The sequence below is a fragment of the Pelophylax lessonae genome (assembly GCF_965119305.1).
Source record: "Pelophylax lessonae genome assembly, chromosome: 9".
Lineage (NCBI taxonomy): Eukaryota > Metazoa > Chordata > Amphibia > Anura > Ranidae > Pelophylax > Pelophylax lessonae.
In genome coordinates this window covers 256,104,351-256,127,655 of record NC_138776.1, presented here as the reverse complement: position 1 = coordinate 256,127,655, position 23,305 = coordinate 256,104,351, and the positions used below count along the sequence as shown (strand labels likewise).

The window sequence follows — 23,305 nt, the reverse complement described above, 5'->3', positions numbered from 1 at the left end:
GAGGCATGTTGTTTTTCTCCATGCCTGTTGGGCTACAACAAAATGGCCGTGAAGAACCAATCACAGAAGATCCTGCCTTTTACCCTTTTAGCTGAACATTGTGGGGGGATGGGCACAATTTTTGCAGGAAGTGAATGGAACAGAGTTGCGAGCAATGGAGGCAAACTGCACCAACCTGACGGAGAGGATATTACAGCTCACCCTGGAGATCATCTACCTGCTGACCGGGGAGGTGAGGAGGATTCTGGGGGCACTGCAAACATGTTCATTTGATTTATACCTGCGTAAAAAAAATACCCGTGCTCCAGTTTTTTTTTTTTTTTTCCAACATTGAATTAACTGTAAGTTGCAAACGTGCATATTATTTGTTTGCAAATTAAAAAATATTTTTTAGGTGACTTTTTTTTTTTTAATTTCTTTACTGGCAAAAAAAAAAATGACCTGCAAGTTGCTAATGAGCATAATGTTTTTTTGCAATAAAAAAAAAAAAAAAAAAAAAAAGCTCAAATTACTTTTGTTTTCGTTTTCTTTTACATTTCTAATTTTTTTTTAAACATTTTTTTGAAATTTACCTTTTCTTTTACCCACAACTTGATGAAGGAAAAAAAAAAATATATGTTAATATTGAATAACCGAGAATGTTGATCGGAATGATCCAACTGTTGTACCCTTTTGTAATGTGTACTTTGTTCAATAAAGCTTTTTGGAAAAAAAAAAAATATATATATATATAATTATTATTACTATTATTATATATATATATTATATGAAGTGTATATATTTTCAACATGTTAGAAGACAAACTGAAAGAATTTATGTTACTGACAGATGGATAATTACAAATATTGTATTATATTTAAAGAATTTTATGTTATTTCTTTCACGGATAAGCTGCTAAACCATTATGAATATGTATCTTTCTTAATGGATTTTTTTTCCCCTGAAAACTGGGCTTTTGAAAAAAAAATGATATGCCCCCATTTTCGCTTTTCCACTGCATGGAACCGTACCGGTTCGGCATGCTTTTGTGCTTTTCCACTGCTGGTACCGCATGGTATAGGGTCGGAACGGTTCGGTACGGTACGGTATAGGTTTGCTTTTCCACTGCATGGAACCGAATGGTACGGTACGGCTCTGAAAAAACAGTACCTACTCGATTGTGGTTCCAACAGGTACCAAACTGGTACCATATCCCACAATCCTTTGCATGCAGTCACTACTAGCCACTGATTGGTCAGAGAATCCCACCCACCCCGTTGTTATCCCACCCACTTAACTTTAGTACTACTTTAGTGGAAAAGCAAACCTATACCGTACCGTACCGAACCGTTCTGACACTATACCATGCGTACCAGCAGTGGAAAAGCAAACCGGGCCAAGCAGGGCCGAATAGAGCCGAGCCGGTACTAGCCGGTACTTGCAGTGGAAAAGTGCCAGACCTTACTACTGGTCCAAATCATTTGGTGGAGGGGGATTATGGTGTGGGGGTTGTTTTTCATGGGTTGGGTTTGGCCCCTTAGTTCCAGTGAAGGGAACTCTTAAGGCGTCAGCATACCAAGACATTTTGGACAATTTCATGCTCCCAACTTTGTGGGAAGAGTTTGGGGGATGGCCCCTTTCTGTTCCAACATGACTGCGCACCAGTTAACAAAGCAAGGTCCATAAAGACATGGGGTGAAGGAAGTTGACTGGCCTGCACAGAGTCCTGACCTCAAACCGAAAGAACACCTTTGGGATGAATTAGAGCCGAGACTGCGAGCCAGGCCTTCTCATCCAACATCAGTGCCGGACCTCACAAATACGCTTCTGGAAGAATAGTCAAACATTCCCATAGACACACTCCTAAACCTTGTGGACAGCCTTCCCAGAAGAGTTGAAGCTGTTATAGCTGTAAAGGGTGGGCCAACTCAATATTGAACCCTACGGACTAAGACTGGGAGGCCAATAAAGTTCATGTGCGTGTAATGGCAGGCGTCCCAATACTTTTGGAAATATAGTGTGTATATATGTGTGTGTGTGTGTGTGTATATATATATATATATATATATATATATATATATATATATATTATTATTCATTTATATATATTCATATATATAATAATTTTTTTTATTATTATTATTTTTTTTTTTTTACCAAGAATAATGGCCCGTACACATGATCCGAAAATCAGAAGAAAAATACCGCTTTCGAAGCGATTGTACGATAATCGGATCCTAAATACAAAGCTTTCAAGAACCGATCATGACAGTTCATCCGATATTATCCGATCGGACAAGCATGAAAATGTTTCTTGTACGTATGATTTTCGTTTAATCAGTACAGTTGCCGCCCCAAAATACAATACAAATACACTACAACAGGGCTCAAAATTTAAACTCCTGAGCTACTAGCCAGGCCTTAAGGGGTTACTCGCCACCAGTTGCCCCACCCAACTCCTACCCTGCCCCGCCCTAAATTCCGCCCCTAAACACGCCCTCATAAATTATCTCATAAAATTAGGCCCCTTTCACATTGCCGCGATCCGACTTGGGGGGGGGGGGGGGCGACCTCCGAGGTCGCGGTGCGAGCAGCGCGCCGCGACCTCGGAGCGGCCGCCACGGACTTCATAACATTGAAGTCTATGGCGGTCGCCTCCGGGTCGCCCCAAAGAAGCTCTGGACCCTTTTTCTAAGTCGGAGTGACTTGTGTCGCTCCTATTAGAACGGGTCCTCAGCTTCCCTATGGAAGGCGACCTGTGAGGCGACCAGGTCGCCTCACAGGTCGCCTTAGTGTGAACGGGGACTTACACTGTTCAATGTTTTTGCATTAATGCAGAAGTTACAAAAAAAAATATTAATAACAATGTTTCAGTGCCCATCAGTGCAGCCTCATCAGTGCCCTTCAAGGGTCTGGAGGGTGGGGGGCTGAAGAGCACTGGGGAGGGGGGGCTGAAGAGCACTAAGGGGCTGGAGGGGGAGGCTGAAGTGCACTGGGGGGCTGGAGGGGGGGGGGGCTGAAGAGCACTGGGAGGGCTGGAGAGGGGGGCTGTACAGCACTGGGGGGCCAGCAAAAGAAAAAAAAGAAGTTGGATAGGAGGAGTGGTGGGGCGGCTGCATATAGAGAAATTGATCTTTCCATATTCCTCCTGCAACCGCTGAATGCCTGCAGAGAGGAGAATCAGGAGGAATATGGAAAGATCAATTCCTCTATATGCAGCCGCCCCACCACTCCTCCTATCCAGTCACACAGGGAGGCTGCTCAATCCTTGGGCACTAACCTTATTCCCGCCCCCGCGAGCAGCGCAGCACAGCAGACCGAGGGAGCAGCTGCCTTAACATGAGGAGATGATCGGCGCGAGTACCGGCTTGACACCCCTCAGTGCGCGGCACCCGGGGCGGCCCGCCCCCTGCACCCCCCATTGGTATGCCACTGCTGGCCGGATAATGACAGAGCGTGGATCATCCCACTGTAACAGATTTAATTGTAATTGCCGGGCGCTCGCCGACACACACAGTCTCGCCTCCTAGCCCGGCTTCTTTGATAGACGTCACACGTCCTGGTTGGCCAGGTGTTCTGTCTATCAAAGAAGCCGGGCTAGGAGGCGAGCGCCCGGCAATTACAATTAAAGCTGTTACAGTGGGATGATCCGCGCTCTGTCATTATCCAGTCCGTCGGCTGGCCGGCTTTCCTCTTCCTCATCTCTCCTCTCCTCTCTTCCCCTGAGCAGCTCCCGGAGCTCGCCCTAAATAATTTTCCACTCGCAAAATGCGAGCAGGCGAGTGAAAAATTTGAGGGCTGCACTACAACACATTACATCACTTTTTTATCCGGTTGTACGAGAATTTTCGTAACTTTAGTAATTTCTCCATTTTTGATATGTAACTAGCATGCAAAAAACGGAGGATCTGTTGTCCGATTTTCGGATCGTGTGTACGGGCCATAGGTATACGTTTTTTTTTACCTGCAGCTACCTGCTGTGTTAGCTACATACTTACGTTTACTTCCCAAAAGCTGCTTACTCAGGTAAGTCAGAGGGTCGCAACTTGGGTGTCGCCTGCTGCCAAATGCAACTCTACCTTCAGGAGCTCTGGTGAAGACAAGGCGGCTCCTTAGGTTCTGAACATGAGCTCTCCTAAGGGCTCCTAATGTTATATGGGCAGGCACACTGGGCTTGCCCTTCAGTACCAATGGGTACCCAGGTTTTCCAAGACTCCTCGCAGTTCTTTCTAACTTCTCCATGGCCACTGTCTGGCTCCTTCTGGAAAGTTAATTTCTGGTTAGCCAGTCCACCCTATACAGGGAATGGACTAAGGCAGCCCATAGATTATGCACTCTTCTTTCCTCCAACCATGGGTGGAAGAAAAGGAAATCACTTGATTCCCTTATCAACACTGAATGCCTCCCGGAGCACTATTGTGTTCTGCTGGGGGGCTTTCCCGGCCGGTAGATCACCAACATTACTGCTAGCAGCTGTAGCAACTGGCAGTAATCATATGTAAAAGGATCCGACAGGCTGGTTGTGCGCAAAGCAATCACTGGATCCACTTGGGTACAATCAGCCTGCCAATACATGGATTAAAATTAGTCCGGTCCCTGCGCTGAACCGGCTTAATTTTCATGTATGGCCAGCTTTGAGCATGTGAAATTGGGGCTAGTTTTGCAGCCACTGACACCAATACTGGGGGTTTTGATTGTGGCCACCGGCACCAATACTGGGGTTTTTGATTGTGGTCACTGACACCAGTGTTGGGGACTATTACTACAATCACTGACACCAGTTACATAGTAGTTGAGGTTGAATAAAGACAACAGTCCATCCAGTTCAACCTGTGTAGGTGTGTGTGGCCGTAATCATTTCTCATAACCCTGAATGTTCTGATCCTTGAGATGTAAGTCTAAGAGTCTTTATTATTTCAGTGTTGGGGACTATTACTACTATTACTGACACCAGTGTTGGGGACTATTACTACTATCATTGACACCAGTGATGGGGCTTATTTTAATTTCACTTTTTCTTACGTATGTTCTTCAGTATGCTGCCAAAAAGGAAGCAGTACCAAATCTTTTGGGTGTAAAGGTGCAAAGAAGGCCCATAATAGTAGAAAGTTACAACTTTTTTTGCTGGGAAATGTTTATAGTGATTGCTAATCTCCCTCCACAGGATAAAATAGTTGTGAAGAAGACATCGGGAGATGGAGACTACTCCATATTGCTTTCTCTACATTCCTTACTGGTTCCAGGAAGAAATAATGAAAAGAAAATTCTAGAAGTCACCAAGAAGATGATTGAGCTGCTGACAGGAGAGGTGAGCGGTGTCGGGAATTCTGAGACATTATCCAGTAACAGACAAGGGATGTGTCTGGATGATGACTGTATCATTGTGTGTGTCAGGTTCCTATAAGGTGTCAGGAAGGATGTCTCTGTGGAAGGCCAGAGGCATTTTTACTACTTCGTTTTATTTTTATATATTCAGAGTGAAAACTGGAGCAATATTAATGTTAGTATAAAAGAAGAAATAAAAGAAGAGGAGGGCGTTGGTGCAAAGAAAGAACTGGAGTGTTTAGAAGGACACAAGGATCTCTACAAGGACGTCATGATGGAGAATCAGCCGCCCCTCAAATCACAGGGTAAGAGGAGACTTTATTGTAACAGAGAGAGCAGTACGGAGGGTCCACCTAGATCCCCCATCATCTGATAAACGCATAGAAACAAGGTCATCAGTCAGTGTGTGTGTTTCCTACAGATGGATCCAGTAATGGTATCCCACCAGAGAAATGTCCCCACCCTCTGTATTCCCAGAATTCCACACAGGAAGGTTACACCATCCCTCACCATCAGGTAGGTGGGACTGAGGATGTTGAACTCAAACGTATCTCTAAACTGTATTAGACGATATTCTTCTATGTAGCCTCAGGATAATAATGCTCACAATGAATTCTACGATTTTAGGGGGTGGCAGTGTTTAGTATCAAAACTGAGGTCAAAGAGGAAGAAGAGACGTATGTGAGTGGAAATCAGCAGTATATGAAAGAAACCCAAACAACGGTGACAATTACCAAGGAGCAACCTTCTCTAGATGTCAGCACAGGTAAGTATTATATTAAAAAAAAGCAACACTTCACAATTCTATTCCTATTTCAATGTATTTAAATAAAGTGTGCAAATTAGTCAAAATAATTCAAAGTCAGCAAGCAGTGATATGTGGGGTGGTGGTGTACTGTACAGCATATGAAAGGTCCATCTCCATTCCTCAATATAACGTCATGTTCCCAAAAATGAGGAGGAGATACTGTACACCATATGAAAGGTCCATCTCCATTCCTCAATATAACGTCATGTTCCCAACAAAAAAAGAGAAGATACTGTACACCATAAGAAAGGTCCATCTCTATTCCTCAATATAACCTCATGTTCCCAACAAATGGGGTGGAAATACCGTACAACATATGAAAGCTCCATCTCCATTCCTCAATATAACGTCATGTTCCCAACAAATGAGGGGGAGATACTGTACACCATATGAAAGGTCCATCTCCATTCCTCAATATAACGTCATGTTCCCAACAAATGAGGAGGAGATACTGTACACCATATGAAAGCTCCATCTCCATTCCTCAATATAACGTCATGTTCCCAACAAATGGGGAGGAGATACTGTACACCATATGAAAGGTCCATCTCCATTCCTCAATATAACGTCATGTTCCCAACAAATGGGGAGGAGAGACTGTACACCATATGAAAGGTCCATCTCCATTCCTCAATATAACGTCATGTTCCCAACAAATGAGGTGGAGATTCCGTACACCATATGAAAGGTCCATCTCCATTCCTCAATATAATGTCATGTTTCCAAAAAATGAGGAGGAGATACTGTACACCATATGCAATTTCCATCTCCATTCCACAGTTTAGAATGGAAGGTCCATCTCTGTTCCTCATCATACATGGCTGACTCCTAACTGCAAAACATGAATAATGAACATGCTGTTATTTTTAATAATAAAAAAACATTTTCAACAGGTGAACCCAATGGATGGAATACGGCAGAGGGAAGTCTTACTTTATCTGGACATTATAACAAAGAAGATTATGGTGTGGCACGGTGTTCTCCAGAAGTAGGCATTGTTACTAAAAATATACAAAACAATCCTAACCATATGGTAAGATCAACAGGTTGGATTAATCCCAAGGAGTCCAAGGATAAACCACATACTATTCCCCCAAGTGTCCAACCAAGCCATGACATTTCAGAGAAATCACCAGATCCTTCTAATCCCAAGGAATCTTCTCCCAATAATTTGCATCCTGTTAAGGAATGTGAAAATTCATTCAATATACATTACTTGGTTGTACCCCAGAGCATCAACATCATTGAAAGACGCTTTTCTTGTTCCGAGTGTGAAATTAGCTTTACAAAGAAATCACATTTTGTTCAACACCAGAGAACCCACACTGGGGAGAAGCCCTTCTCATGTTCTGAGTGCGGAAAGTCTTATACTGAGAAATCGAGCCTGAAAAGACATCACAGAGTTCACACCGGGGAGAAGCCCTATTCCTGTTCAAAGTGTGGAAAGTGCTTCTCCGAGAAAAGGCCCCGTGATAACCACATGAAAGTCCACAATTCTCCACCATAGAATACACCGTACCTGGGGCCACTGAAAAACATATGATGGAGTGTTGTAGGCTGAAGTCTTATGTCCATAAAACAATGAAGCAATAAACATGAGGACTTCTGAAAGGATCAGCCAACCCATTTGGAATATTTCAAATAAACTTTGTAAGAGGGGTGAGATGATTGGTGTGTTTCGCCTCTACATCCCTATCATAGCTAATGTTCAAGATTAAGAAGAGTTTATATGGGATTTGTAAGGTACCAGAATATTTATAGAAAATAAAGGTTTATATATATATATATATATATATATATATATATATATATACCTCCGATACGGGCAGACAGTTACTGAATGGCAGGAAGAATCAATGAACCATGAGAGCACTCACCAGCGCCCTTGAAGTTCATGGAGAACTACAAGCTTGTAAGCGAGCTGAAGCAGTCAGAGACTGTTGACATGGCCGGGAAGGTTGGGGGTTAAAGTTTTGCCCGCTCTCCTGAGTGTTTTGATGGGTTTTTCTGTCTGGGTCCAGCCTACTTGCCCTGTGCAATATAAATTAAGACAGTGGTCTGGTCCAAGAGCAGAGGTGTAACTAGAACCTTCAGGGCCCCGGTGCAAGAAACCATGAAGGCTTCCCTTCAAGCCTGGGGCTCTTCCCACTGATCCTGGGGCCCTTTACTCTCCTTGCAGGGCCCTTTATTACGGTCCCGCAGCGGGACCCTTTCACAAGTTCTGAAGTGGGTCCCCTTCCTGCCATCTTGGGGCCTCCCCACGGTGGTGGAATGCCAGTTGCAAGTGTGACCTTTGCGATCCTGGAAGTTCACCCTCACCCACTGGTGTCAGTAGTATTTATTTTTTGGTATTTTAATTGTATTATTTTTTATAATTTTACTTTTATTTTTTTATGTTGTCATTGACTATGACTCTGTCCATTCAGAAAAGAAATGAGCTGGTAAACTACATATTTACCGACCCCTTCCTGGTTCTCTATTGTGACATATCTCCTGCAGCAGCCGGCAGGAGAGGGGAGGGAGCACAGTGGGGGGGGGGGGGAGACCAGGGGAGCACACAGGAGCCCAGAGACAGCAGAACACAAGTGAACTGGATAGGAGTGGCGAGGGCAGCATACAGAGGAACCAATCTCCTCCAGCTACAGGAGAACAGTGATTTCTCTACATGCTGCCCTTGCCACCCCTCCTATCCAGGTGTACAGGGGAGCTGCACAGGCCCCCTAGAGCATGGGGCCCGTTTGCAATTGCAACCCCTGTAGTTACGCCCCTGTCCAAGAGAGTTCAGGGAGTTCCCCCGAGGGGGCCCATGGAGTTGTCTTTGGTCCCGCAAGAGAAACTGAATGAGCACAGTTCAGCCTTGAGTATGAGACCCGCAGGGGATGGAGATGGAAGAAGAGACCCAAAGGAGTAGGAAAATGTTGTCTGTTATGGCCTGCAACAGAGACTTTTAACTTGGGGTCCGCCCTGAAGATGCCAGCACTGCATTATGCCTCAGAAGAATTTACGCTTGCGTGAGAGAGCCTGTACAACTGCGGTCCCCAACCTTTTTGGCTCCAGAGACTAGTTTCATGACAGCCAATCTTCCCAGGGACCTAGGGAGGGAGGGGTGGGGGGGCGAGGGTGGTTTTGGTGGATGGGTCGGAGATGGGATATTCACAGAGTCTGTCCTCAGTCCCCCTTCACACTACAGCCCCTTCCTTTATATCAGTGTCCACAGTGCCCCTTTACAATAATGTAACGGGGTCCGCTCTGTAAAGGGGGCACTGTGATGATTACAGGGCCCCTTCAAAGTGCAGTCCCCTTTATATTACAGTGCCCCTATCAATCACAGCCTCCTCCATCACAGTGCCTTTGCAATCTCCCCCCCCCCCCACTTTTGGGAGGGCAGAGGCTGTTATCAGTCTGTTTGTCCTCTCCCTGTCTCCCCCCCACCCGGTCCATGATGTCATCCTATCAGCAGGGCAGGGGGCGGGAGGAGCTCTCCATTCTGATCTGCAGCTCCCCCTGCCCTAGGATAGGATGACATAGTCAGCCAGGTGGGCTGAGGAGCCGGAAGGGGACCCACAGGCATAGCCACACAGCAAGAGGTGAGCAGCAACCGTGATCTGGGATATTTCTGTGCGGACCGCAATCCCTGCTTACCTCATGCTGTATGGCCCAGTCATTAACAAGCCACCGACCGGTCAGTGGCCTGGGGGTTGGGGACCCCTGCTGTACAGGACTATGGACACTGGAATGCACTTTTGCAGGTATGCCGGGGCAGCACTCAAGCCTGTAGTTAAAACTAGGGAATTAGGAAATTATTAGCGTCTTGCCTATTGGACTGTAAAATGTCTACCTTTGCACCTTTTTTAAGTAAAGTATTGAAACAATGTCCTTGCCTGGTCTGAAGTTACTAAGAAGGTCATAACTAACCAGCATACATACAGTTAACCAGTGGGTCTTTAACACATTGGGGTATGAAGTTATCAGCGTAGAATGAAGTCATAAGTAGTTGTCGAGAGTAATAGAAGAATAACAAGCAGCCTGTTGGTAAACCATACCTAATGTGGATGGCACGGACTCTAGCAGCGAGATGTTGTCGGTACTCTTTCTGCCCTTGGTCTGTCTTGGTCTGAGCAACGGGAGTGGATTGCGCTGCAAAGGTTCCCATCCTGTACTGAGGGACGGAAGTTCCAGAGTCAAGTTGAGTGCATGTGCGGAGCCCGCTCCACTACTGGGCTGTAGTGGAAAACGCTGGACAGGTGGTTGTGGACATTGGCTCAGCATGTCCCCCCAAAATGCAAGTTGCTGTAGAAGTTGTGCGTTGACATGAGAAACCAAGAGTTAGTAGCTGGAACATGATACATGTTCTACCCTAAGGCCCCGTTCACACTGGGGCGATCCGACTTGCCGGGGCGACCTCATAGGTCGCGGCGCGCTGCTCGCACCGCGACCTCGGAGCGGCCGGCACGGACTTCATAACATTGAAGTCTATGCAGGTCTCTACGGGTCGCCCCAAAGAAGCTACGGACCCTTTTTCTAAGTCGGAGCGACTTGTGTCGCTCCGTCCTATTAGAACGGGTCCATAGCTTCTCTATGGCGAGCAACCTACGGTGACCTGTCAGGCGACCAGGTCGCCTGACCGGTCGCCCCAGTGTGATCGGGGACTAAATACAGCTGTGGCCAAACGTTTTGAGAATGACACAATAATAATTTTCACAAAGTCTGCTGCTTCAGTGTTTTTAGATCTTTTTGCCAGATGTTACTATGGCATATTGAAGTATTATTACAAGCATTTCATAAGTGTCCAAGGCTTTTATTGACAATTACATTGAGTTTACGCAAAGAATATTTGCAGTGTTGACCCTTCTTTTTCAAGACCTCTGTGATTCGCCTTCGCTTGCTGTCAACCAACTTCTGGGCCCCATCCTGAATGATGGCAGCCCATTGAGTTGGTCAGAATTTGTAAAGTTTTTTTTTTTTTTCATCTGCCTCTTAAAGACTGGCCTCAATAGGAATAAGGTCTGGGGGAGTTTCCATGCCATGGACCCAGAATTTTGATGTTTTGCTCCCAAGCCACTTAGTTATCACTTTTGCTTTGTGGCAAGGTGGTCCATCCTGCTGAAAAAGGCCAAACTGGCCTTGGATGGTTGGGAGAAGTTGCTCTCGGAGGATGTTTTTGTACCATTCCTTATTCATGGCTGTGTTCTTAGGCAAAATTCTTCCTTGGCTGAGAAGTAGCCCCACACATGAATGGTCTCAGGATGCTTTACAGTTGGCATGACACAGGACTGATGGTAGCACTCCCCTTTTCTTCTCCGGACAAGGTTTTTTCCGGATACCCCAAACAATCGGAAAGGGGATTCATCAGAGAAAATGACTTTACCCCAGTCCTCAGCAGTCCAATCCCTGTACCTTTTGCTAAATATTAGTCTGTCCTTGATCATTTTCCTGAAGAGAAGTGGCTTCTTTGCTGCCCCTCCTGACACCAGGCCATCCCCCAAAAGTCTTCTCTTTTTTTTTTTTAAGTCCGCGGTGGTGCAAAAACCTACAATGAAAAAACCCGTAAGTGAACAAAAAACGTGCATGTGAACACACACTAAAAAGTGCACTTTAGGGTGTGCTTTAGTCCACCCCCCCCCGAAGGGGTAGGACTTCGACCCTGATCCCCCGGGGCGCAAGGCTTCTGACAGGGACATAGGGTTTACATGGTCTGCCTAGCCTGAAGGCCTGGCAGACCCTGTTCTTCAGGCCAGCCGAAGCCGACCCCGAATACTTGGTCGAGGGGCTCTCCCGAAGAGAGACCCCCCCAAAGGCAGGGGAGGAAGGAACCTGAGGGCCACACATCCTCCCCCTAGACTTTAGGGTAAGCCCGAGGACTCACACCCTACAATCCGTGAAAACACCCACAAAAGTGAAAGGTGACAAACAGTGGGAGAAAAATAAATAGAAAATAAAAAAGTGGCCTTGCCAAATGTGCAGTGGCCTTCTCACTGTACATACAGATGCACTCACACCTGCCTGCTGCCATTCCTAAGCAAGCTCTGCACTGGTGATGCCCCGGATCCCGCACAGTGGCGGCTGGTGCTCAAAATTTTTGGGGGGAGGCAAACAGAAAAATGAGTGACCAGCGTGCCTCCAATCAATGCAGAGCGCCACAGCGTGCCCCCCAATCAATGCAGAATGCCATAGCATGCCCCCATCAATGCAGAATGCCACAGCGTGCCCCCAATCAATGCAGAGTGCCACAGCGTGCCCCCCAATCACTGCAGAGTGCCACAGCGTGCCCCCCAATCAATGCAGAGCGCCACATTGTGCCCCTCAATCAATGCAGAATGCCACAGCGTGCCCCCCAATCAGTGCAGAGTGCCACAGCGTGCCCCCCAATCAGTGCAGAGTGCCACAACGTGCCCCCCAATCAATGCAGAGTGCCACAGCATGCCCCCATCAATGCAGAGTGCCACAGCATGCCCCCCAATCAATGCAGAGTGCCACAGCATGCCCCCCAATCAATGCAGAGTGCCACAGCGTGCCCCCATCAATGCAGAGTGCCACAGCATGCCCCCAATCAATGCAGATTGCTACAGCGTGCCCCCAATCATTGCAAAGTGCCACAGTGTGCCCCCAATCAATGCAGAGCGCCACAGCATTGCCCCCAATCATTGCAGAGTGCCACAGCATTGCCACCAATCATTGCAGAGTGCCACAGCATGCCCCTATCAATGCAGAGTGCCACAGCATTGTCCCCATCATTGCAGAGCGCCACAGCATTGTCCCCAATCATTGCAGAGTGCCACAGAATGCCCCCCAATCAATGCAGAGTTCCACAGCATGCCCCCCAAACAATGCAGAGCGCCACAGCATGCCCCCCAATCAATGCAGAGCGCCACAGCGTGCCCCCAATCAATGCAGAGTGCCACAGCGTGCCCCCCAATCAATGCAGAGACCAGCGTGCGTGCCCCCTTCAATGCAGTGTGGGCTTCCCCCCCGCCCGAGACCAATGCGCTTACCTGGCGGCGGCTTCTCTTCAGTCCCGGCGGCGGCTTCACCTCACTCTGTCCCCCGGCGCGTCTCCTGTAGTCCTCCCGCTCCCACCTCCTCCTCGGCCAATGGCATGAGGTTTGCCTTGCAGCCAATCAGGAAGCGTGTATCGGACGTGCTTCCTGATTGGCCAGGAGGAGGATCGGTGTGGCAATAGCCAATTTTCATTCGCTATTGTCACACAATGGGCCCTGAGCCCACCCTTTGCATCACCCTATTAGAGCCTCTGGCTCTAATAAGGTGATGTAAAAAAAAAAAATCCCCATTAAGTCTCCCAACTGTAGGAGACGGTCCTGGCGCTCGCTGTACTTTCTTGGGCGCAGTGAAGCCTTCTTCACGAATGCAGTGGAAATGTTTTTTATGGGATTAAGTTCATTTTCATGGCAAAGAGGGACTTTGGAATTCGATGCAATTCGTCAGATCACTCTTCATAGCATTCTGGAGTATATGCAAATTGCCATCATAAAAACTTATTCAGCAAACTTTGTGAAAATTTATATTTGTGTCATTCTCAAAACTTTTGGCCACTGCTGCACAGGTGGAACAAGTAATATGTCCAAAGGTGAACTTAGCCTTTAAGGCAGGGTCCCTGCACTCTTCCCCCTCTCAAAAGAACTTAATCCTTGAAGGGTAAGACTGAGTTTACACTTATGCGAATTGGATGCAGGTTTCCCCGGCCAGTTCGCATGAGAGGAAATTGTGACCAGCTCTCAAAGGAGCCGGTTCACACATCTCCGGGCTGGCCGCAGAGTGCATTGTACAAGGGTCCTGTGCGTCTTTTGCTCAGTTTCAGGCGCAAATTTAGGCAAAAATTCAGGCCTGATTCGTCTCTGAATGGGAGAACAGGGACGCACCGGACCCCTGCTGTGAGCCGCATCAGTATTAGATGTGAACCCGGCCTTAACGAAGTAAATGCTCTCATATCTGAGTATCTTGTTTTAACAAGTGGACAAGGAAAGGGTTAACTAAGGCAAGGACATTCCCTCCCCCTTTCGCCACTCACTGGTGTTTCTCGAGCCTACCGTTTTCAACGGCGTGCCCCGAAAAAAGATCTGACGCTGTGGCCCGCTCGTCACAGAGGTGAACAGAGACCAGGCTATCTCTGATCGCCTCTATGGCCTTGGAGGGCTGGAGCGACGTCACTTCCGGTCTAAGGCGGAAGTAAACAAATTTATTTATTTATTTATTTATTTATTTCTTATAAGGAAAAGCTCCAAAAAATGTTTTTGATTTTTTGCTTTTCAAGAAGACCCCAGATCTCTCCATAAAGAGGACCTGTCATCCTTATTTCTATTACAAGGGATGTTTACATTCCTTGTAATAGGTAAAAAAGGGATCAGGAAAAAAAAAAAATAAATGAAAGGGACAGAGTGAAAATAAAATAAAATAAATAAGGAAAAAAAATGTAAAGCACCCCCCCCTCCCCTCTGTGCTCACGTGCAGAAGTGAAAACATACGTAAGTCGCGCATGCATATGTAAACTGTGTTTGCACCACACATGTGAGGTATCACCGTGAACGTCAGAGTGACAGCAATATCTCCAGCATTAGACCTCCTTTGTAACTCTAAACAGGTAACCTGTAGAAATTTTTAAAGCGTCGCCTATGGACATTTTTAAGTACCGTAGTTTGTCGCTATTCCATGAGCATGCACAATTTTAAAGCATGACATGTTCGGTATCTATTTACTCGGTGTAACATCATCTTTTATATTGTACAAACAAATTAGGGTATGTATTATGTTTTTTTTTTTTGTAGTTCATTAAAGTGTATATTTTCCCCCAAAACTTTTGGGATGTGATGGAACGCGAGATTCGCATCATGGATGTGCAGCCGACAAATCTGCAGCAACTGCGCGATGCTATCATGTCACTATGGACCAAAATCTCTGAGGAACGTTTCCAACACCTTGTAGAATCTATGCCACCAAGAATGAAGGCAGTTCTGAAAGCAAAAGGGGGTCCAACCCGGTACTAGCAAGGTGTACCTAATAAAGTGGCCGGTGTGTTTAGATTTTTACCTTATTTATATACTGCATTTTTTTGGAGATTTAACCACTTGCCGACCGCCGCAAGTACATATACTGCGGCGGTCAGCCCCTCACAGCCAAAGTAACTTACCGGTACATCACTAGCCTGTGAGGCTCTGGGGAGCGAGCGTGCGCCGCCGGAGGCGCGGTCACGGACCCCCCCGCGCGTGTGAGTGACGTACCCAATGTGACAGCGGGAGAAAGGCAGGCGGCTAGTGTAAACAAGCCGCCTGTCATTCTCCCCTGTGTAGAAACAGTGATCATACGGTTCTACTATGTAGGACCGTTGATCATTGTTCCTACACCTCAAGCCACAGCCAATCACAGTTAGAATCACGCCCCTAGGGACACACACAGCCCCTCCCTCTCAAATAAAGTTAACCCCTTCACTACCAGTGTCATTTTACAGTAACAGTGCATATGTATAGCACTGATTACTGCAGTAATGTCACTGGTAACCCCAAAAGTGTCAGTCAAGGGTCCGATCTGTCCGCCGCAATGTCGCAGTACCGCAAAAAAATCGCAGATCGCCGCCATTACACGTTAAAAAAAAAAACAACAAAAATGACAAAAATCTTTCCCTTTGTTAGTAAACGCGATAACTTTTGCGCAAACCAATCAAAATACGCTTTTTGCGATTTTTTTTTTTTACCAAACATATGTAGCATAAAACAAATTGGCCAAAAATGTTAAAAAATGTTGATTTTTAAATTTTTTTGGGGGGAATTTCATATAAAAAAATGTGGAAAATATTGTTATTTTTGCAAAATTGTCTCTCTTTTTTTGTTTATAGCGCATGATCAAAAAAATCGCACAGGTGATCAAATACCACCAAAAGAAAGCTCTGTTTGTGGGAACAAAAGGACGTCAAATTCATTTGGATACAGCGTCGCACGACCGCGCAATTGTCCGTTAAAGTCACGCAGTGCCGAATGGCAAAATACCCCCTGGTCAGGAAGTTGGTAAAATCTTCCGGGGCTTAAGTGGTTAAAACATAATATGACACTCCCCCATACATATTGGAATTGTATTATTTCTATATTGAATTATACTAAGAGGGAAGGTGTAAGAACTTCTACATCACCTACTATATCAAGGAATAATCAAACACAATTGGACACACAATCATAATTTTATTTAAACTTTATTGAACACTATTCACAATATACACAAGCAAAGCGCCACATTATACCCATACAGTTTCCATTAGAAATGAATGGCAGAGCCGGTTGCCTGCAAAAGGGATGTGAATTTCTTGGGCATTGCAGAATCGTAAACGATGTTGCATGTGTTTCCACAACACGCGAATATGACTTTAGCCAAAAATATTATAAAAACACAAATATACTTATATATATATATATATATATATATAAAAAGAAAAGTGAAGGTGATGTCATTGGGGCAAAATAGGATTTGAACATTAGGTACCCCTTTTCTGTTATTTCCTATAGGCAATCAACGACGATAAATGCCTGCTAGCAGCCATAATATTGTAGCTCTTAAATGAAGAAGTGTTGGCATACAGCATGTCCTCTGGGCTACAACAAAATGGCCGGCAAGAGCCAATCACCAAGGAGCCTGCCTTTTACCCAAGATGCTGAGTATTTGGGGGGGGGGGATGGGCTTTATTGTTGCAGGAAGTGAATGGAACAGGGTTTGCGAGCAATGGAGGCAAACTGCACCAATCTGACGGAGAGGATATTACGGCTCACCCTGGAGATCATCTACCTGCTGACCGGGGAGGTGAGGAGGATTCTGGGAGCACAGTTTTATTCCAGCAACAACCCACTGGGAAGCGTCTAATGGACTTTTTTGTTTGCGATTTTTATTTGTGACATTAAGTGATAATAGAGACATTTCTATACATAACTTCTTGCCAATGGACATATTTTTTTTTAATTTTACCATTTTTATGTGTAGCGTTTCTCAACGGACAGACAAACATTTTTTAAAACAACGTTTTTTGCACTCAACTGGATGAAATATAATTTGAAGTTACAACAAGTCAAAGACGTTTTACGGAATTTGAGTTACTGAAAGCTGGATAAACCTTTGTTTCGAAAAATCTTTTTGTTTTTTTTTCCTTGTTTTCTATTTTTCTTGACAAGCTGCTAAAACACGGGTATGCTTTTTTTTTTTGTTTTGTTTTTTTGCTTTTTGTTTGTTTGGTTTTTTTTACAGATTTCCTTTTCCTGATAGCGGGTCATTTGAAACATTTTAACCACTTTACCACCGGAGGATTTTGCTGTCTTACGTCCAGGCCACTTTTTGCGATTCAGCACTGTGCGACTTTAACTGACAATTGCGCGGTCATGCAACGCTGTACCCAAACGAAATTTACGTCCTTTTTTTTCCCACAAACAGCTTTCTTTTGGTGGTATTTGATCACCTGTGCAATTTTTACTTTTTGCGCTATAAACAAAAAAATGCGACAATTTTGAAAAAATAACAATATTTTTCACATTTTTTATATGAAATTCCCCCCCAAAAAAAATGTTTTATCAAAGTTATTGCATTTACTAACTATGGGAAATATTTCTGTCGTTTTTGGTGTTTTTTTTTGTTAACGAGTAATGGCGGCGATCTGCGATTTTTTTTTTTTGCGGGACTGCGACATTGCGGCGGACAGATCGGAACCTTGACTGACATTTTTGACACTTTTGGGGTTACCAGTGACATTACTACAGTAATCAGTGCTATAAATATGCACTGTTACTGTAAAAATGACACTGGCAGGGAAGGGGTTCATTTTATTGGAGAGGGAGGGGTTAATGTATGCCTGGTGCTTACTGACGTGTGTGGGGGGAGGTGACTGAGTGACACAGGGACAGATCGGATGTCAAGCTATGCTGAACCCTGCAATCTGACCCTGCCTGTCACTTAGGAGATCCGCCCGCTTGTGTTTACACAAGCGGGCGGATCTCCAGACTCGAGACTCGATCTCCTGACGATCGGGGAAGAGCAGCGGCGATCGCCGCTGCTCCTCCCCTGGCCCGACTCCCGCTGTGACTGAATACAGTGGGAGCGTGCCTCTGGCGGCACGCGCGCCACGAGAAGGGGAAGTGTCTGCCGACGTAGGTCTACGTTGTCAGACCTACAAGAGCCACTTTGCCGCAGTACAGCTCTAGTGAGCAGACGGCGAGTGGTTAAACATTTAAAAATTGGTTAAATGCGTATTTGAAAACATGGGAAGAAAGAAGAGAGATTCCATCAGTGCCAGGACAAGGTCATCCAGCACCCAGGCAGAGATGCCAAACTGCACCCGCTCCCCCCTTTAGGGTTAGGGTCAGTGCACCCTTTCTCTGCAATAAACCATTGTGCCCATGGCAGCTCCTGCCCACCCCTTGCCTGGCCCTGGATTCCGTCAATCAGATCCTAGCAAAGAGGGACGATGATGGCAGCAAGTTGTACCTTCTTTTATTGGGTAATGTATATAGTGATTGCTAATCTCTCTCTACAGGATAACATAGTGGTGAAGAAGACATCGGGAGATGGTCAGAACCCCATTGTGGTCCCTCTACATTCCTTACTGATTCCAGAAAGAAACAATGAGAAGAAGATTCTAGAAGTTACCCAGAAGATCACTGACCTCCTGATGGAAGAGGTGAGTGGTGCCGAAATTTATGGGGCATTATCCAAGGGATGTGTCTGGATGGTGACTGTATCATCGTGTGTGTCAGGATGTCCCCATTGAGTCATTTTTCTTACTTTTATTTTAAATTTATATTCAGAATGAAAACTGGAGCAGTTTTAATGTTATTATCAAAGAAGAGATAGAAGAAGGAGAGGAGGAGGACGGTGTTATGAAGGAGCGGGAATGTCTAGAAGGACACAAGGATCTCTACAAGGATGTTATGATGGAGAATCAGCCGCCCCTCACATCACCGGGTAAGAGGAGACTTTATTGTAAAGGAGAGAGCAGTACGGAGGTTCCACCTAGATCCCCCATCAACCGATAAACACATAGAAACAATGTATTCAGTCAGTGTGTGTGTTTACTACAAAAAAGGGATAAAGGGGGCGCCCACTTAGTGTAGCATTGAAATTATCCACTTTATTACAATACAATTGGGTTTACAGATAAAAGGCATATCTCCACAAGAAAACCGCTGTCAGCCCCACTGATATCTCGTCCTACCTGTGCAGCCACCAGACTCTGCGTAGAAGACTCAAGACTGCTGGAAGCTGAAACAGGAACTAGCAGTCTTGAGCCTTCTACACAAAGCCTGGTTGGCTGCGCATGCAGGATGAGACATCAGTGGAGCTGACAGCGATGTTCTTGTGGAGATAAGCCTAGTATATGTTAACCCAGTAAGTTGCCAATTGTATTTAAAGAAAAAAGTGGTTATTTTAATGCTTCACTTAGTGGGCACCCCCTTTCTCCCTTTTTATTTCATTACAGAGGTTGCTTTCTACTCTGAGGTGGCTGCCCTATGTGAGCCTGTGAATAGCATCACAGGACTATTTGTTGTGTACTTGGGCTGCTTGCCCTATTAGCGCCATTTATCTCTTGTCGTTGTTTCTTACAGATGGATCCAGTAATGTGAACCCACCAGAGAGATGTCCCCGTCCTCTATATTCCCAGGATTCCACACAGGAAGATCACACCATCCCTCACCATCATCAGGTAGATGGATCCAGTAATGGGAACCCACAAAAGAGATGTCCCCTGTTGTGCGAATTTGAGTTTCGGCCATTGTGTGATAAAACGTCTCATGGCCAGGGAAAGAATGTCTTATGTAAACCTTCCCCCCAAAGGCCGTTCCACCTGGGATAAGCAATTTAGTTGCCTGCCTTCCTGAGCATTGTATTCAAAAGTTTGTCAAACACAGCTCCTCTTGGGGGCAGATGACATAGCTTCTCATCTCAAGTACATGTAAATACAACCATCTCAACAATGGACACACTGTGTGCTTCAAAATGAATGGGTTTTGCTTAAACTGTAACAAGGTCAATTGAGGCCTCAAAGTTCACAATTCTTGACCTGTAATAGGAAAAATTTATTTCTATTTCGTACTGAAAGTCTAACACCCCGTCCTCTATATTCCCAGGATTCCACACAGGAAGATCACACCATCCCTCACCATCATCAGGTAGATGGATCCAGTAATGGGAACCCACCAGAGAGATGTCCCCGTCCTCTGTATTCCCAGGATTCCACACAGGAACATTATACCATCCCTCATCACCATCATCAGGTAGGTGGGACTGAGGATGTGAAACCTAAACTTGGCTCTCAACTGTATTAGATTAAATTCCAGTATGCAGCCTCAGGATAATAGTGCTCACCATCATTTTGTTATTTTAGGGGGTAGGAGTGTTTGATATCAAAACTGAGGTTAAAGCAGAAGAAGAAATGTATGTGAGGGGAAATCAGCTCTCTATGAAGGAAGCTGGAATGACCGTGACAGTTACCAAAGAGGAACCTTCTCTAGATGTCAGCACAGGTAAGTATTAAATACAAGAAATGCAGCACTTATTTTTATTGTAGGTTCATTATTTCACAAATTATTTTTATATAATTAAGAAAGTTTTTTTTGTGCCGGAATGCGTCGAGTACCAACGCCTTTCACCACTAGTCTTAGAACTTTTAAACACAGATACTGTCAGATATTTTCCACTACTCACTGCCTTTGCTGAATTCTGCATTAGATGATGTCATCAGTCAAAGCTGCAGAAAAAGTGAGTAGAGAAAGACATCCACTACCGGCTTCTGTGTTTACAAGTGTCAGTTGGAGTAGAAGTTTAGCACCATATGAAAGGTCCATCTCCATTCCTCAATATAATGTCATGTTCCCTACAAATGAGGAGGAGATACTGTACACCATATGAAAGGTCCATCTCCATTCCTCAATACAACGTCATGTTCCCAACAAATGAGGAGGAGATACTGTACACCATATGAAAGGTCCATCTCCATTCCTCAATATAATGTCATCTTCCCAACAAATGAGGAGGGGATACTGTACACCATATGAAAGGTCCATCTCCATTCCTCAATATAATGTCATGTTCCCAACAAATGAGGAGGAGCTACTGTTTACCGTATAAAAGGTCCATCTCCATTCCTCAATATAACGTCATGTTGCCATCAAATGAGGAGGAGATACTGTACACCATATGAAAGGTCCATCTCCATTCCTCAATACAACGTCATGTTCCCATCAAATGAGGTGGAGATACTGTACACCATATGAAAGGTCCATCTCCATTCCTCAATATAATGTCATGTTCCCAACAATTGAGGAGGAGCTACTGCTTACCGTATAAAAGGTCCATCTCCATTCCTCAATATAACGTTATGTTCCCAACAAATGAGGTGGAGATACTGTACACCATATGAAAGGTCCATCTCCATTCCTCAATACAACGTTATGTTCCCAATAAATGAGGATGAGATACTGTACACCATATGAAAGGTCCATCTCCATTTCTCAATATAACGTTATGTTCCCAACAAATGAGGAGGAGATACTGTACACCATATGAAAGGTCCATCTCCATTCCTCAATACAACGTTATGTTCCCAATAAATGAGGATGAGATACTGTACACCATATGAAAGGTCCATCTCCATTCCTCAATATAACGTCATGTTCCCAACAAATGAGGTGGAGATACTGTACACCATATGAGAGGTCCATCTCCATTCCTCAATACAACGTTATGTTCCCAATAAATGAGGATGAGATACTGTACACCATATGAAAGGTCCATCTCCATTTCTCAATATAACGTTATGTTCCCAATAAATGAGGAGGAGATACTGTACACCATATGAAAGGTCCATTTCCATTCCTCAATATAACATTATGTTCTCAACAAATGAGGTGTCCCTTTTATTACAAGTCATTAGTGTATGTACACTCACCTAGTATGCTATGGTTGATTTGGTTGCATTGTACACCTTATTTGACTTCCATCCTTCTGTTGTTGTTACTTCTATACCCTATTCTATGGCAAAGATCTGGGAATAATTGAATGACTACTAGACAAACATACATGATTCGCAACTGCTAAACATGAGCAATGAACAAATTATTATTACGCATAATAAAAAAAATATTTCCAACAGGTGGAAACAATGGCTGGAAGAACCAAGAGGGATGTCTTATTTCATCTGCAGATTATAATAAAGAAGATAAGGACATGGCACAGTATTCCCCGGGAGTAAGCATTGTTACTCAAAATATATACCACAAAACGAATTATATGGCAACATCAACAGATCAGTTTAATTCTGAGGATCCCCAAGAAGAATCACATACTTTTATCCCAAATTTGCAACCAAGCTTTCAAAGTGCAGATACATTATCAGATCCTTCTAATCCTGAGGAATCCTCTGCCAACAATTTGCAGCCATTTCAGGTTTTTGAACAATCATTCACAACACAACATGACCTGGTTGTACCCGAGAGCAACAACACCCTTGAAAAACCCTTTTCGTGTTTAGAGTGTGAGAAGTCCTTCGTGAAGAAATCCCATCTCGTTCAACACCGGAGAATCCACACTGGGGAAAAGCCTTACACGTGTTCGGTGTGTGAGAAGTCTTTCGTAAACAAATCAGATCTCGTTCGGCACGTCAGAATCCACACCGGGGAAAAGCCCTTCCCTTGTTCTGAGTGCGGAAAGTCTTTCACTGAGAAATCGAAACTCGTTATACACCAGAGAGTTCATACTGGGGAGAAGCCCTTCTCCTGTTCCGAGTGTGGAAAGCGCTTCTCTGATAAAGGGAACCGTGATAGGCACAGGAAGTCGTATTCGTGTCCAGAGGCAACTGCTTTGTTAAGAAAGTGACATTAATTCTCCATCAGAGAACACGTACCATCAGAGGACATTAAAAACTTATAGTGGTTTCAAAGGTTAAACCCTTATGTCCGTAGAACAATCCTATTATATAGATGAGGCTGCCTGAAAGGATCAGCCAACTATTGTGGATTATTTTATTTTTATTGTTGTAATGTGATTTTTTTTATTTTCTTACTCTAAAAAGTTATTTTTTCAGTTTGCAATTTATTGTGAATCTTCATGTGGTAGTTTTGCTCAAGACCCAAACTTTTTGCCCTCGTCTGTTATGAATATATCCCCTTTTCCTGTTGTGTCATGCAGACAAGAATTGAAGAGAAATCTCTCCAACAA

General features: G+C 44.7%; 1 protein-coding gene across 1 annotated transcript in view; it reads left to right on the top strand.

Moving 5' to 3' along the window:
- Nucleotides 1–23,305, top strand: part of LOC309564394 (uncharacterized protein) — a 174,413-nt gene extending 151,108 nt beyond the window's left edge. The window contains 8 exon segments of the mRNA XM_082269022.1: nucleotides 5,932–6,070; nucleotides 7,006–7,598; nucleotides 16,820–16,909; nucleotides 18,627–18,770; nucleotides 18,898–19,054; nucleotides 20,264–20,368; nucleotides 20,482–20,613; nucleotides 22,242–23,305. Coding sequence (XP_082125148.1) covers nucleotides 5,932–6,070; nucleotides 7,006–7,598; nucleotides 16,820–16,909; nucleotides 18,627–18,770; nucleotides 18,898–19,054; nucleotides 20,264–20,368; nucleotides 20,482–20,613; nucleotides 22,242–22,963 — 2,082 coding nt within the window. The 3' untranslated portion in view covers nucleotides 22,964–23,305.